Below are 15,993 nucleotides of genomic sequence, written 5' to 3' on the forward strand. Positions count from 1 at the left end.
CACCGTCGAGCAGTGGGCAGCGACACACCGGTGAGACGTTCAGGTACAGAATGTAAACCACCGCAGAGTGAACGAACAACAGAACCATCGATACCTTCCAGAACTACTGTGAAATGTTTTAATCCAGACAAGTCCCAAGTGACAGCCGAGAATATGAAGGTCTGAGAAGATGAATCAGAACAACTGCATCGGGGCCCTCCAGGCTCCCCAGCAGGTGACTTCTTTATTCGGTTCCGCGGTCAGCACGACCCCTAGCGGCGATGCCATGAAAGGACTGTCGTCTTATGTGACGTTAATACATTCATTGTTGGATATAATTTTAAGTTTCAGTTACAACTCAAGTAGATAAACTTTTAAGTACATCCGAACCTATGTTGAGGCCTTTTCTTATATAGTTTACATTTATTCATTCTTAAATATTGTGAACATCTAAATGTTTCATAACTACATTTTTATGGGATTTTCAAATAAAGATAAACATGTTGGCATTACTATGTGGAAGAAAATTATAATGAATAAATATAACCTATTTAAAAGTATATAAAAATCTCATGAACCTCGAGAAAAAAATCTGATGCATGTGTGTAAAAAAAATTAAATAATAAAAGCATTACAGGTGCTAAAGAAACAATTAATTATTAAGATGTTAAAGAAAATATTAACATTAAAATTAATTCGTTTATAAATATGTTCTGATCATTTTCAAGGTACTAAGAGTAGAGTCACTTCAGTTTTACTACAATTTAAAAAAAATTCCCAGCAGGGGGTCATGACCCCAGGCCTGCGTCTGTACCGTCCAATGATGTCGTTCAACTCAAGCCCGACCCCACAACAGGCCCAGTGCAGCAACAGTCTGTCGGCGTTAGAGAAGAAAAAGAAGCAACACCAACAGGCAAACACAGGTACTCTTAGTGGATCATCTCTTCCTGTCCTTTCACATGATACATTCTCTTAAGAAAACCTTCTAATCCTTCATCATTTCAGCGACTCCCCTCCACGGTCCTCCAATCTTTCATCCCCAAAATGTATCGAATCCACCGGACACGGTTCTACCACAGCTCTACAAGACCGAGCAAATGACCCCTATGACCCACATCCAGCTGAGCAACACGGCCTCGAAGAACTGTGACATCATTCCTCAACTGCAGTAGGTTGTTTGTTGAGAGCAGATGAAGAGAAAGTCATGACACGACCGTTGTCTTCCGTCAGAAACATCGTGTCGACGGTCAACGTGGGCTGCAAACTGGACCTGAAGACCATCGCGCTCAGAGCCAGGAACTGCGAGTACAATCCAAAGGTGAAAATCTAAACCGAGCAATTCTCAATGTATACATAATATCTTGAGTTATTGTGTTGGCAAGAATCTGGCGATTTGATATGAATCACAATACATGAGCAACGATAAGATATTTAGAAATACTCTTGGAACAAGCATATATTTGTAGTATTCTCGAGTACTTGAATACTTGAATCGAGTGCAGAATTTTCAGACCACATAACTCTTGATGAAGTCGTAACTGCTTTCATTTGTTTTAAAACTAGAATATGTCCAAACATCAGCTATAAAAGCTGCTGGAATCGACTGTATCCTCTCATCCTCAGTCATCACCAGGTTCTTGTGGGATTTCATTGTTCCTTCAACTAAAGTGGGCATAACGACTGCTGCCATCTAGTGGCCAGACGATTAAATGCAACACAAAAATGAAAAAACGCTGTGCATATTTCCATGTTAGTTGTATTTAAAAAAAGATTGTTTCATACACACTTAATTGAAGTATAAACCATAAAATAACTATGATAAAAAAATAAATATAATCTGAAAGCCAAAAAAAAATTGTCGATATTTTCTTACAGCCCTAAATGGCAGTGTTAGCATGTTGTCTGTCAGCTGATTACTCGCATGTTGGATTAGCATTGAAGAACTTGTATCAGTTCCATTTTTCAGAATTTGTCTTCTGTTTTGTAGCGTTTCGCTGCCGTGATCATGCGAATCCGAGAACCCAGAACCACAGCTCTGATCTTCAGCTCAGGGAAGATGGTCTGCACCGGAGCCAAGAGGTCCGTTTTTTAAATGCGTTTGCTGTTGAAATTAAATATGAAATAATCGAGCTTGTTGGATCGCAGTGAGGATCAGTCGAGGTTGGCGGCCAGAAAGTACGCTCGTATCATACAAAAGCTCGGATTTCCCGCCAAGTTTATGGACTTCAAGATCCAGAACATGGTGGGCAGCTGTGACGTGAGGTTCCCCATCCGCCTGGAGGGTCTGGTGCTCTCTCATCACCAGTTCTGCAGGTATGAGTCGCACACCTGGGGTTTTCAAGTCGGACCTCATCCTTTACACCTATTCTCTTCTTGTCCTGTTCCACCCTTTCTGCACTCTCCTCTTTTCCTGCCTTGTCCATTAGACTGTTAACTATTTTTTAGTGAACTTCTCCTTCATTGTCACTTCTCCGTCTGCCGTAGACACATGTATGGAAGCCTATGAGTGCCATTAGAAAGTTGAATTGTTCATATTTAGTTTTTTCTTCCAAGAATTAAATATTTTTTCGGAATAAATGAATAAAAAATTGATTTTTACCAACATTTTTTTAATACACATACAGTTTGATATTGTAATTCCCTCCAACAATTCTAAATTTAATATTTATTTCTCTTTGTAGTTTTACAGTTTGGTCTGAATTTAAAAGTTTGAGCGAGTGGTTCAGGGATCGATTGGATTAGTCATATAAAATGTCAATATTTTTATATTGATATAAAAAGGATACATATTTAAAAATATATATATAATATATTTATAATATAAAAATATATTTTGGAATTATTGGAACTAGAATAGCGTATGAATAGAATGCATGAAAAAGTACATTTTTTTGAAATGACTAAAATCAACCAAAGATTCACCTCAATTGTTAAACAAAACATTTAATTCAATTCAACCTTTCAATAAACAATAAATTATTTAATATATATATTGAAAACTACAAAACATCATTTAAATACATAAAATATATAGGTTTTTGCACTGATCTACTTCCGTACGCATTGATCTTCTCCATCAAGAAATATAAAGTGTGTGTTTCAGTTACGAGCCAGAGCTGTTTCCTGGACTCATCTACAAGATGCTCAAACCCAAAATTGTCCTGCTGATCTTCGTCTCAGGGAAGGTTGTACTCACAGGTGTGTCTCACACACACACACATGATCACACACAGTAGTGGTAAATAAACGTCATGGGATTACACCGAGGTCCAGATGTGGCCCACATATGATTTTTCACCTGGTGAAGAGCCAGAAGACCAGGAATGTTTCTTCATTTTAAGCATTAACATAATTAACAGGATTGAAAATGTAACGTTTAATATGTGTAGGTGTTGTTTCTGTTGTGGTGTAACAACCTGCAACATACATACACCTGGAACTTAATGTTTTAACTAGTTTTCTTTACTATGAAAGTCATTAGATTTGGTCAAAGGCAGCTGACAGACAGTCACACAGTGTGAAGTGATGCTGATGTAAAACATGATGGAGACTTTATTAAGATAGTTGCTCAAAGCCTTTATTCAGCACAGAGCGCCTCCTAGTGGCTCATTAGGACAACGATTCATGAAGCTTTATCCTCCCATCACGAAGCTCACACAGGAAGAATGCCTGTAGACTTCTGGCCTACAGTGTGTCCAGAAACCACCACTTTTACCTGTTTTTATTTCAGGGGCCAAGCTGCGAGGAGAAATCTACAAAGCCTTCGACAACATCTACCCGATCTTGAAAGGCTTCCGCAAGACAGTCTAACCTTTTTAACGCAACATTGTATTCATGCGACATTTATATTTGGACAACTGTGGGTTTAAGGAGACTTACACTGAGAGGATATATTCCACAGTTGAGCAGGAACAATAAGCATGGAGTAGAAAGTTGTAAGGTTTGATCCCATTTAGAGGGACCACGGTAGACCCTTGGACCAGGTCCGTGATGCTAACGGATGATTTAAAGAAGGTCTTTTGGATAAATGATGAATAAGTGAATAACTTTACCTGAAAGGAAGGTTGCTGAAGTTCTGACCAACATGTTTCTCTTGCACATAATGTGAGTTTATAAATCTTTGGGTTTGCTAATGTTAAAAGCACAGATTGTGCCAGCAAACTTTTTTCCCCATTTTAAAATGAGTTTTGAACGTTGCTATATAAATTAATCTTTTCTCAGGTTTTAATACAACAATTCAAGTAGAGTTTTGTTAAGAATTCAACATAATTGATACGCAAAATCTACCTAATAAATAATAGTTGTTTTTTTTATGTCATGATAGGAAATGATGTTGTCCGTTATCTAGGATCTCTGGTTTCCTCCTGCATCTTTGACAATAAAATATTACATCAGATCATACGGTTCACGTTAAAATGCATGATCCAGACATACAGACGTATGAGCCATTAAACACAAGTCCATATAAGTCCTGTTGTGACGCGTTACTTGTAGATCTGCCAAAGAGGTGTTCATAATCTCAAGTGATCCATCTTTTGATTTCTGCCCTCACAAAATGGAATCACAAATTGTTATCCTGCGTGTGCTGATCGGAGCTGAAGTCCTGTTTCCAGATGAACTCTGAGCAGTACTGGTCGTCATGGTTACAGCTATCAGAGCAGGTGAAGACCGCCAGAGTCCCCCAGTCCACACTGGCACCAGTAGAGTCCACACTCAGGCTGTTTAACAACTGTGGCATCACCTGCACAAACACACAAGGACACAGTGGGAACACAACATTAGGCAGGCGGTCATAATGTAATGGCAGGGTTGTTGCATCAGCAGAAATGGCGTCTGCGAGTCTCTTCAATATGGCGGCATGAAGACTCACCTGAAACTCGAAGGTCCTCTTGGCCCCGCAGGTGCATGGTGGGACGTCCTGCTCCGAGGGAATGTTCTGGGATGAGACCCACAAAGGAGAACCTCCACGACCGTAACGCAACACCTGCAGATGAACACAAACGATCATCGACCACCTTTATCTCAGGCACGTCTCATGGACACACAGCAGGAGCCAATAAAATGATCCCATCAGCCGGGGAAACCAGTAGAGTCAGCAAAGTTACAGCTGAATTCTACTTTTGACTGTAAACTCCAACTGCTCAGTGAGATACCAGGTGTAACCTGGAGGTGGCGCTCTCACTAAACGTGAAATGTTCTGATGTTCTTTGACAGAGATTGGCTATTATAAGCCAGTGAGCCAGATAGATAGATAGATAGATAGATAGAGTTCAGATTTAGACTTTACAATTACTGCTCAAGTGTCAAATATGTATAAACCTTTTGTTTGTTGGCCAGAAAATTCATACCACAAATATATAGTACCAAGAGGTGTTATAAAGTACAATTACACTTAAATGTTTTTTTTCAGAATACTTTATCGATATTCAACAGCACTGTATCGATTTTATTTTCTATTCATTTCTTTATCATTATCAAAGTTATTTTATGCTTTAGGTGAATAAAATAAAATGTAAAATAAATTATTGTTTTTCATTTTATTAGCAATTAACATGCAAATATTCACTGCGTTTGTTAATTCTTGTGTTGCATTTAAATTAGCTGGTAGATGGAAGAAATGATTACATCCTCTGCAGCTAAAGAAGCAATAGAATCCTGTGAGATCCTGGCGATGACTGAGGACGAGAGGATACAGTCGACTCCTGCAGCTTTTAAAGCTGATGTTTTAACTAATTTTGATTTCAAAACAAATTAAATAAGTTATGACTTTGTCAAAAGTCTTGTGGTCTGTAAATTCTGCAACACCAGAGTCAAGTACTTGACAATACTACAAAATCGAATCCCAATATATCACCATATATATTCCATAACTGCCCCTCTGTCGTGAGTGAGGCAATAACTGGATGTTTACCTGGTGAGGCTCTGCTGAGATTCTCCTCTTGAATCGTTGAAACACTTCGTTTTCTTCCGTCTCGTGTTGAGCCATCTCCTCCAGCTCCGACTCCACCAGGCCTGAAGCAGCACAAGTAGCACAATAGTAAATGGTGGAAATCCCGAAGAGTGAATTTAGACTCACCTTCTGCCAAAGATGGACCGTCTTCACTCGTCTGCGCTTCCTGAACCTCCTCCTCGCTTTCAGCCTCCTCCTCTGGCTCCGTCACCAGCTCCGACTCGGGGAAGAGAAAAGGTGAAACTGCAGCAACTGACGTTTCTTTTGGAGAGAAAAGACAATTTAACTTCACATGGATGGACATAGAAACGAATGTTAGAGTAAACATATGAGCATAATAATATCTACTTTATTATTATTATGTGATCTTCAACTCACTGTATTATTCGTTACACACAAGAAACTTTGCTTATCCCAAATTCTAATTCTAATGTCGACTCGCACCTTGACTGCCGCACTCTTTCTTGTGGAGGTTTTTCCAGTCAAGTGTCTGATGGTGTTTCCCACAGTAAGTCACTGCATGACAGCGGGAGCAGGCTTTGTTTCCGGGGCAACCGCACACCCGACATAGTTTCACCCCAGAGGAAGGGAGGGCACTCTGGTCTGGATCGTCATTACTCGGGGGTTCATCCTCTGAAGAAATTACCAATTCAACCGTTAACAAAAATGTCATTGCAAAAAAAATAATTTTTGTCACCAAATCTATGTTTAGAAGTACTTTAAAATATACAGAGCTGCTTTATCTACCATATCTTGCCTTAATACATGCAATTACTTGTACATGTACTTGAAACTGAAACAAGTTAACCACAGCAGACCTGGTGGAGGGTCGGACGAGTAGAAGTCGTTTCTTTTCGGGAGTTGACTCCTGAACACTGAGGAAAAACTCTATTAGTAAAAGCATGTTCAAAAAACTGTGACAAAACTATTCAATGCATCTTTCTTACATATGCAATATCAAGAAATATGTTGATATTGATACCTAAAATATCTAGTTTACTAATACCGCTCAAACAATATGAGACAAAAGAAAAAGTTAAAAGGTTGAAACAGTATTTTTTCTATAAATAAGTATAATTATTGACAACGTAAACAGCTTCTTCATAACCACTCATATCAAAATAAATATCTTACAAGAATCAGGATTCAACAATGTAACTTGTTAAAGTAAACGGTATTTATTAAATGTACCTTTCAAACAGCGACTGTCACCTCTGCAGTTGTAACACTCTGGAGTTTTGCAGCAGAATAAAAACAGTGTCCTGTGGAAACTTCTGTCCTGACCAGATATCGGGGCATAAACCTGAGGCAGAAAGAATTAACGTCATTTTATCTGCAACCACTCTGGCAGAAGAACGTTTTGAGACGCCTCATCCTGAACTGCTGAAATGAAATAAAACATGGCGAAAGTTCAATTGTTTCAATGAGGTTACAGTTGCTTGAGGTCGATCAAAAGTATTTGCAGGTGTGTATCATACCTGCAGCAGAAACGACAAAGGCAGGCGACACTCCTCACACTCCAGCTCGGACACCGACGGCAGGCCAGTCTGGCTCAGCCACGCCGGTTTACCTCCCACTTTACTGGGGAACTGTGGAGAGCGAAGCCGCCATGGCTCCGCTTCTTCCAAGAAACCCAGGTCAACAGATGACATCGTTTTTTTCGTGTTTAGATTTGACTTAAATCTATTTTAGAAGCTACTGTCAGCTTGTTTGGATCGGAAAAAAAACATGTGCGGGTGCAATTGTATATGTGTCCGGGTGGGAAACAGACAATTGGCGTATTGGTTCCGCGTCTTAAAATAAAAACCCAGAAATGTTGTGTACGGTTATTTGGTTTATGTATACCGATGCTGTCAATCTTTAGTATTTACACAAATATGAACCTCTCCCGGTTTCTTCGGGTGATCATTTTATATTATAATATTATATAATTGTTTTAAAAAACAGGGGTGTGTATTGGAAAGAATCTGGCCATATGATATGTAAGTAAGTAATTTGTATTTATATAGCACTTTTCTAGACCAGGGTCACAAAGTGCTTAAACAATAAAAAAAAATACTCAATAAAATAAACACTTTAAAAGGTTGAGAAGACTGAGAAAAACACAGGATACAATATGTACCACGATACAATATATTGAGATATATTGTGTATCTTTAGTAACAAGGACATATTTGTAGTATTGTTGAGTACTTCACTGTCCTGTTGAAGAATTTACAGACCACATGACTGCCGATGAAGTCCTAACCGCTTTCATTTGTTTTGATACCAAAAAGATCCGCTTTAAAGGCTGCTGGAGTCGACTGTATCCTCTCGTCCTCAGTATTCGCCAGAATCCCGCAGATTTGTATTGCTCCTTAGGCTGCAGAGGACATAATTCCATCTAGCGCGTACATGTTTAATTGCAACACAACACTGGGGGAAAAAAAGTGAATTTTTGCATAATAATTGTGAATAAAAACATTCTATTTGTTCGCAAACCTGATTGAATTATTAACCATAAAAGAACAATTATTGTTATTATAAATCAATTATAAATCAATTATTGTTTACAGCAAAAAGAAAAATCGATACAGTGTTGTAAGTAAGTAATTTTTATTTATATAGCGCTTTTCCAGACCAGGGTCACAAAGCGCTTGAACAATCAAAAAAATATTCAAAAAAGTATAATATTTTAAAGATCAAGATAAAACTGATAAGTGAAAAACATTTATGTTAAATATCTATCGATATTTTGTTACACCTTAGTAAAAACAGAATAAATTGTCAGCTGAAGACGCAAAGTGTAGTTTTCCACTGATGCCACTAGATGTCCCTCTTCCTCTCAAGCGCAGATAAACCATGTGATAATCACACAATAAAATTTACTTTTTAGTCCTTTTTAATAAAAAATCTTGTTCTTAACAAACATATAGTGACTTAAGAACTAAAAGTGTTGACAAACATTCGGGGGATAAATAAAAATGAATCCGAGCAAAAACAAGCCCAGACACGTGACCACGCGGATGAAGTTGGGAAGGGTCAGTCAGTCACTGAGGCTCTGGACTCACAACTTCTGGATCCTTTCTTCAATGTAAACCGACGGATAAATATTTGAAAAAAAAAAGTTCCAGGAGACCCAAGAATGGACGTCGCAGGACGAGCGTCTGCTGGACCATGACGACCCCGAGGGTCAGAGGTCACACGGTGACGACCCGCTGACAGCCCCGGACTCCTCCATGTCGCCCTCGTCTCCGTCCCTGACGACTCCGCGGGGGGACGGGGGGTTCAAGCCGGCGTCTCCAGCTCCGCCCGTCCCGCCGAGGAAGCCCAGGACCCGGGAGAAGGGATCCAGCAGGACCAGAAGGTCCGGAGCCGGAGCCGCAGCAGACAGGCGGGTGAAGTGCGTCCTTGTGGGGGACGGAGCCGTTGGCAAGACCAGCCTGGTGGTCAGCTACACCACCAACGGGTACCCCACAGAGTATGTGCCCACAGCCTTCGACAACTTCTCAGGTACGAGTCCAGGGACTTGAAGGAGTTCTGGAGGTTTTTTTAAATGGACGTGTGTGTTTGCAGCGGTGGTCTCTGTGGACGGACAGCCGGTCCAGTTACAGCTCTGTGACACTGCTGGACAGGTACGTGCACGCACACACACACACACCTCAACACTTCTTCAGTGGAACAGAAGGTTACACAAGTTCATTTAACATTATAATCTCATTTCAAATACATCTTAACATCTTAACTAGAACCAATAAATGACATGTATTGTCACACTTGCTTATTTCTCATGAACTTTCTTTATAAGTAATAAACAATAATAACACTAAAAACAAAAACAAAAAACTAATATCTGAAATTATAGATTATATTTCATGTTAAAATAATTCTAGACTAAAAAAAAAACAAATGAAAATTGAGAACTACACTTTAGAAATGTAAGTAAGTAATTTTTATTTGTATAGCGCTTTTCCAGACCAGGGTCACAAAGCGCTTAAACAATCAAAACAATATTCAATAAAGTATATACTTTAAAGATCAAGATAAAACTGATAACACAACAGGAGTTCCAGAAAATCAAGGAAAAGCCTGAACAAATAAAAACGTCTAAAGATGTTTCTTAAAGGAGTCAATGTGTATCTTAGCAACGCACACTTGTATCTGTATTGCTCACTATTACCAGAGTATTACACAAGATAGACACAACAAAGTCATTGATGTTGGTTCACTTGGGTTAAGTTTCCACAAGTTTCACGCCTTTGAGAGTCTTTCAAATCTCTTTATGGAATAACATCAGTTTAGATGGAACTTTAATATTCAGCTTGTCTTTAAGCTTCATTGAAGGAGTTTGTTTACTCTTTCTTTTGAAAGGTCACAGAAAATATCGCCTCATAAAATTGACTTATTCATTGAACAAATTCCTTAACTTTATTGACAATAGGAAGCAATTATTTACTTCTTGCTCTCACTCTTGTGAGTCTGTCTTAGTTGGATGTTTGGCTGTTCTATCTGAAAACAACAGAAGATTCATTCAAAGAAGACAGAAATCTATCTTTTGAATATTAAATCTCGGGTCTTCCTGTTGCAAACTTTTATTTGACCAATAGACAGGAAATGACCATATATGGAATTCCACTCCTTCCTTCAAATCTGACATTTGTAAAATTGGAGATTTTTTTGTCTCTCTGTTAACCACCATGTTAGTCCGACAAAACTTTCTTTAAATTTTGAATTATTCAAACCTTTATTAAGAGACAGCTTGACTCGTGTGTGTCTGAAGGGAGACGAGATGCACGCACACACAAAACAGGGAGGAACGGCAGCATTTCCTGTTGTAGTAGTTTTTATTTCAGGGACAATGACTCTGGCAGAGAGAGGAAGACGACCATCTATCATCTCACTTAGGAAACTATTTTCATCTCAGGACAGAAACACCTCGGAAGCGCCGCGGTCGACGCGGCGTTTGAGGGTCTCGAGGTTCTGACACATCGACGTGTGTGGAAAGTTGTGTTAGTGAAGGTCATCAAATGTTTTGTTATTTGGTGAGGTTGAGTGTTTCTCTTATATCCTGTATGTCGGGTACATTTCCTGAGAGCTACAGGAATGTGTAGGGACGTTGTTTTCAGGATATATTACTTGTACACAGGAAATGATGTAAGATCATTACAAGTAAGTAAGTAAGTAAGTAAGTAATATTTATTTATATAGCGCTTTTCTAGACCAGGGTCACAAAGCGCTTAAACAATCAAAACAATACTCAAAAAAGTATATACTTTAAAGATCAAGATAATACTGAGAACAACACAGGAGTTTCAGAAAATCAAGGAAAAGCCTGAACAAATAGAAACGTCTTAAGATGTTTCTTAAAGGAGTCAGTAGATCCATCAAGCGCAAAGAGAGAGGAAGAAGAAGATGAAAACGTGCACAACATTCTTAAGCTACTAACACAATATATTGGCTGAAATACCCGGCATTGTACGGTTTATAAAACTACATTTAAAAACCAATAATCCAGAAAATTGTGAAGAGGGAGGAAAGAGGAGAGTAAACTCAGATGGATTATGGGTCATATGGGTCAGAAACTATAATTACAGAGTTAAATATGCAGGTTAATTTAATCAAAACTGGACATGTTTTAAATTTTCATGGTGGTCTTCTTTATTGCCTGAACCCCTTTACCTTGACCCATGGAGATGTGCTTCTCCCTAAAACCTTCACTGTTGTCTACAGTACAGACTAGTCTCAAAACATACACACGAAAACTGACACACTTTTTGTATATAGATACTACATTTCTGATCACACATTACAAGCTGTTGGCTCATCAAAATCTCAGTTTATTGATAAATCTTCAACCTTTTCACCTTCCAGGATGAGTTTGACAAGCTGCGCCCGCTGTGCTACACCAGCGCCGACGTGTTCCTGCTGTGCTTCAGTGTCGTCAGCCCGGTGTCCTTCCAGAATATTCCAGAGAAATGGGTGCCGGAGATCCGGAGACACGCCCCCATGGCTCCCATCCTCCTGGTGGGGACGCAGTGTGACCTTCGAGAAGATGTCAAGGTGAGGTCAGGACACGAGGAGTGGTAGCGTTTAGTCTCAGGAAGACTAGCTTTTGAATGTTTGAGCCACGACACATCGATTAAACAGTTCAGGCGGGAGGAGTAACATCGTCACATGACCAAATACACTAGAAATGAAGGTTCAAATATGGAAGTATGTATGTGACATAAGAATATTGAATTATTTAATTTAACATTTCAACTGTAGAAACTAAAGATTTCTCTTAATTTAATTTTTTTTCAAGCATTAAACAAAACTATTTTTTATTATTGAATAACCAAATTCAGTCATTTGTATATAGAAATTTTAAATTAGTTTTATTTTATTTATTTTTTACAAAATTTGAATTTCATTTTCTAATGAAGTTGGAAATTTTTGCCTTTTAAATTCAATACGGTCTGTTCTCCCTATTATACCATAACATTATTATATTGAATTTAAAAGGCTACACGTTAAAAAATATTTAATTTAGAAATTTTAATGATTGGAATTAGAATATCAAAGTTCTATTAAAAAAATACATTCATTTAGAAAATATTATTTTTTTAAAATGAGTCCCTCCACCTTTTAATGGAAAAATTATTGAATTCAAGTAAATTAAAAATAAAAAACACAATTTTTTGCTTGAATCAAATCAATGAAAGTTATATTAGTTATATAGTTACGTGTATATAATATTATAATGGTACTCATTATATACTTCCAAATATTTCCAGGGGTGGATTAAAAGAAGATTTAAAATGTATTTATTTGATCATCAAAACAACATTATAGGTTATAAAAGAGTATGTTGTAGACTTTAACAGCTTCTGTGATGCCTTCAGGTTCTCATCGATCTGGCTCGGTTCCGGGAACGGCCCGTGGATCCAGCGGAGGCCGGAGACTGTGCCAGTGAGATCGGAGCAGTGGCGTACATGGAATGTTCCTCTTTAACCCAAAAGAATCTGAAGGAAGTGTTTGACACGGCCATCCTGACCAGCCTGCAGAGCGGCGGCGTCCAGAAGCGTCCGCGAGGCAAACAGAGGCGAAGGAAGAAGCCGAGACAAGCGCCAGACAAGATGAGTCTCTCAAAGTCCTGGTGGAGACGATACTGCTGCGTGGCCTAGGGCGGTGGACTCATGTGGATCTGGATCTTAATGCCTCGGTGTGCCGACGAAGCCCGACGTCTGAGCGAACCAAAGAAAAACTGGAAAACTAGTTCAAGTTCATTTTTGCGAAGGAAAGAATGTTGTTATCATCTCTGAGATTTGTTTATCAGCAGGTCCGACGTGGCCCAGCTGCCGTACCACTGATTACACCACATCTGGTTCTGACACCGCAGGAGGTCCAAGTGTGTCACCCAGAACTGTTCAACGAGCAGTTGGCAGGAACAGATTTTTTGGGTCTGGAGATAAGAAACACGTTCATCTCGTCCAACAGACTTGGAAACAGGAACTTTTGACCTCCTGATGGAAAAACTTTCAGGAGATTTGTGAATCACGTCATGATTGTTTTTTCAGCCGATAAGAAAGTGCTGAGCCTCCTCATGGAAATGATTTGGAAGGTGAGTCAGTTTTCATGAGCATGACAGCTGAGATAAAGAGGAAGGAAACAAGTAAGTACATGTTGGATGAGGAGAGGAAGACGACAGGATGACAAAAGAGGAGAGTGTTGAAGTGTCAGAGCTGTCACAAGTACGTCAATCATTATTGCTGATTGTTATCTGAAACGTGCTCTCATGGAATATTATATTTGAGGATTGTCTTACCGTCGGGACTTTCCTCGGCGTGTGACTTTATTTCCACTTAATAAGTGAGTTACATTTCTTATGACTGGTTTTCAAAGTGAATGTTGCAGATCGACAATGAACCACAAAATGTAAATATACGAAACTTGTGTTAACAGTTGCTGGTGATTACAAAAGTTGGCAAAGAAATCAAACCTTTTGTTTGTAAATGAGGGATAGTACAGTATATTCTCTCCATGTCTGAAAGACCGCTAGACCAGCTAATGTGTTCCAAACCATCTTAATGTTGCTCATTATATATGATCTCTATGGAAGATTCCAAAGATTAGGAGTTTATGAACCAATATTTACCACTAAACATACAGTCCAGCATCTTTCTAAGGGTAACCTGGAGGTAATGGTAAGCCCGACAAGCGAGAATGAAAACACCCTATTTCTCAGAGTTGGTATGTTTTCACCAAGTTTCCGTGGATTTACCCGGGGTACTCCGGTTTCCTCTCACAGTCCAGAACATACTGAGGTTGACTTAGAACTCCTTATTCACCCCCCCATGACCCTTCTAAAGGAATCAGTGATAGACATGGAATTTACCAAAGTATCATGACTATCTCCAGCTCTAGTTAATGGCCTATGATGTTATTAGATCTCTTTAAATACGTCGAAACTATGTCCAGGTCCGTGAAATGAAACAAAAGATTAATTTCAGGGGTTTCCTGGTTTAGACTTAAATTTTGTGTGGGTGTCCTGGTTAAAGGTGTTCACTAGAAACTACTGTTTATTCAGATTTAAATGTTGTGGTTCATTTAACTGGACAAGAAGTTAAAAAAACTAATAAAATAAGACGTTTCAATTTGTTCTGAAACATGTACAAAAAGATTTTGTCAATGTTTTTTTTACCCTCTGAAGTCTATTCAAGAGTTTAGTTTATGTTCGAGCTTCTTTTGTTTTGGTCGCTCTTACACAGTCTGAGCTGTTGATCGTAGCATCTGATCCCTCCTGTGGGAGAATAGACTGAACGAGACATTTTCAATTGTTTTTATTAAGGTTATTATGACCCCACACCCCCCCGGAGCTCACCTGACTTCCCTCACATGGGACACCAGCTGGGAACGTTGCTTTGGGAACTGCAGATTCTGGTCCGTGCAGCTGGTGTCAAGTGATATGGCAACAGTTCCAGCAGCGACAGAACAACCAAATAGAAATGTTTGTGTAGAAGTTTTATACCCTGAGAAATAAATCATATTTGAAGCCATACCTGCTCTTTCTTGACCAACAAAAGGTATATGTACTTGTAGTGTACTAAAAGTGAACTCATTTCATACTTCTTAAATTGGAACATTTTCAAGTTTACTCATCTCTACATTGCATTGTACTAGGTATACAGTCCAAATATATAGTTTAGTTTACAAAAGTATACTTACAGTATACTATATTCTCTTAACTATCTATGTAGTAGGTATATTCTTCTAGTGCGTATTTTGGTAAAACGCACTACATCTAATAGAATAGCGCGGGAAACAAACCAACAACCTTAAGTTCCCCAGGCATACACTTTCTGCCACCCATCACCACTTCCCATGATCCTTTACAGTTTACTTCTATAATACAGTTGCCCAACCAAAAAGTAGTAGTACACTGTACTTGTAGTACATTTCATAAAGTATACTTCAGTATAAGTATCCCTCAGTGTAGTATTTTGAAGTTAAGTAAGTAAAAAGAAGACTTCAAGTACACGACTTCAAGTACACAACTTTTAATTTATCATAAAATAATTAGTACACTTGAATATACTTTTTTTTTGCTGAGATATGTCAAAAATAAACTTCAAGTACAGTACTTTCAATTTAGCATAATATAACCAACTCATAGTATACTTGAATATACTTATTTTTTGCTAAGAGATGTCAAAAGTAAACTTCAAGTACAGTACTCTAACTTAAGCATAAAATAAGTCTTATCATTGTACACTTGAATATACTTATTTTTTGCTGAGATATGTCAAAAATAAACTTCAAGTACAGTACTTTAAATTTAGCATAAAATAACTAACTCATAGTACACTTGAATATACTTATTTCTTGCTAAGAGATGTCAGAAGTAGACTTCAAGTACAGTACTTTAATTTAAGTCACTCAATCAACCAATTCTCTTTGAATGTCTTGATCTTTAGTACCTGTCAGTCATGATCCAGAGACAGTTTCATTCATTCATGCCTGCTATTGTAGCTTTAAGCTAATGGTTGTGATAATAAAACTTCACTGACGGATTCACTGACTGGAATATGTTTGTTAACATCAAC

General features: G+C 38.4%; 3 protein-coding genes across 3 annotated transcripts; 2 read left to right on the forward strand and 1 right to left on the reverse strand.

The window, feature by feature from the left end:
• The first annotated feature begins 67 nt into the window (after window positions 1-67).
• On the forward strand, window positions 68-3,805 carry LOC148076399 (uncharacterized). Its single transcript, XM_087793650.1, has 8 exons — window positions 68-214; window positions 761-902; window positions 985-1,147; window positions 1,210-1,297; window positions 1,967-2,058; window positions 2,125-2,292; window positions 3,083-3,177; window positions 3,710-3,805. The coding sequence occupies exons 1-8, from the start codon at window positions 170-172 to the stop codon at window positions 3,787-3,789; spliced, it is 873 nt and encodes a 290-aa protein (XP_087649776.1). The 5' UTR covers window positions 68-169; the 3' UTR covers window positions 3,790-3,805.
• A 725-nt stretch (window positions 3,806-4,530) lies between these two features.
• On the reverse strand, window positions 4,531-7,651 carry pdcd2 (programmed cell death 2). The gene is made up of 8 exons (XM_087793648.1): window positions 7,408-7,651; window positions 7,121-7,232; window positions 6,748-6,804; window positions 6,374-6,562; window positions 6,056-6,190; window positions 5,891-5,991; window positions 4,850-4,963; window positions 4,531-4,720 (listed from the first exon to the last, which is right to left on the reverse strand). Exons 1-8 carry the CDS (start codon window positions 7,579-7,581, stop codon window positions 4,541-4,543), a joined length of 1,062 nt encoding a protein of 353 aa, XP_087649774.1. The 5' UTR covers window positions 7,582-7,651; the 3' UTR covers window positions 4,531-4,540.
• A 1,326-nt stretch (window positions 7,652-8,977) lies between these two features.
• rhoua (ras homolog family member Ua) lies at window positions 8,978-14,940 on the forward strand. Its single transcript, XM_087793651.1, has 4 exons — window positions 8,978-9,421; window positions 9,485-9,543; window positions 11,780-11,968; window positions 12,793-14,940. Exons 1-4 carry the CDS (start codon window positions 9,148-9,150, stop codon window positions 13,072-13,074), a joined length of 804 nt encoding a protein of 267 aa, XP_087649777.1. The 5' UTR covers window positions 8,978-9,147; the 3' UTR covers window positions 13,075-14,940.
• Window positions 14,941-15,993: the final 1,053 nt, after the last annotated feature.

Source organism: Callionymus lyra, chromosome 6 (assembly GCF_982586985.1).
Source record: "Callionymus lyra chromosome 6, fCalLyr1.hap1.1, whole genome shotgun sequence".
Classification (NCBI taxonomy): Eukaryota; Metazoa; Chordata; class Actinopteri; order Syngnathiformes; family Callionymidae; genus Callionymus; species Callionymus lyra.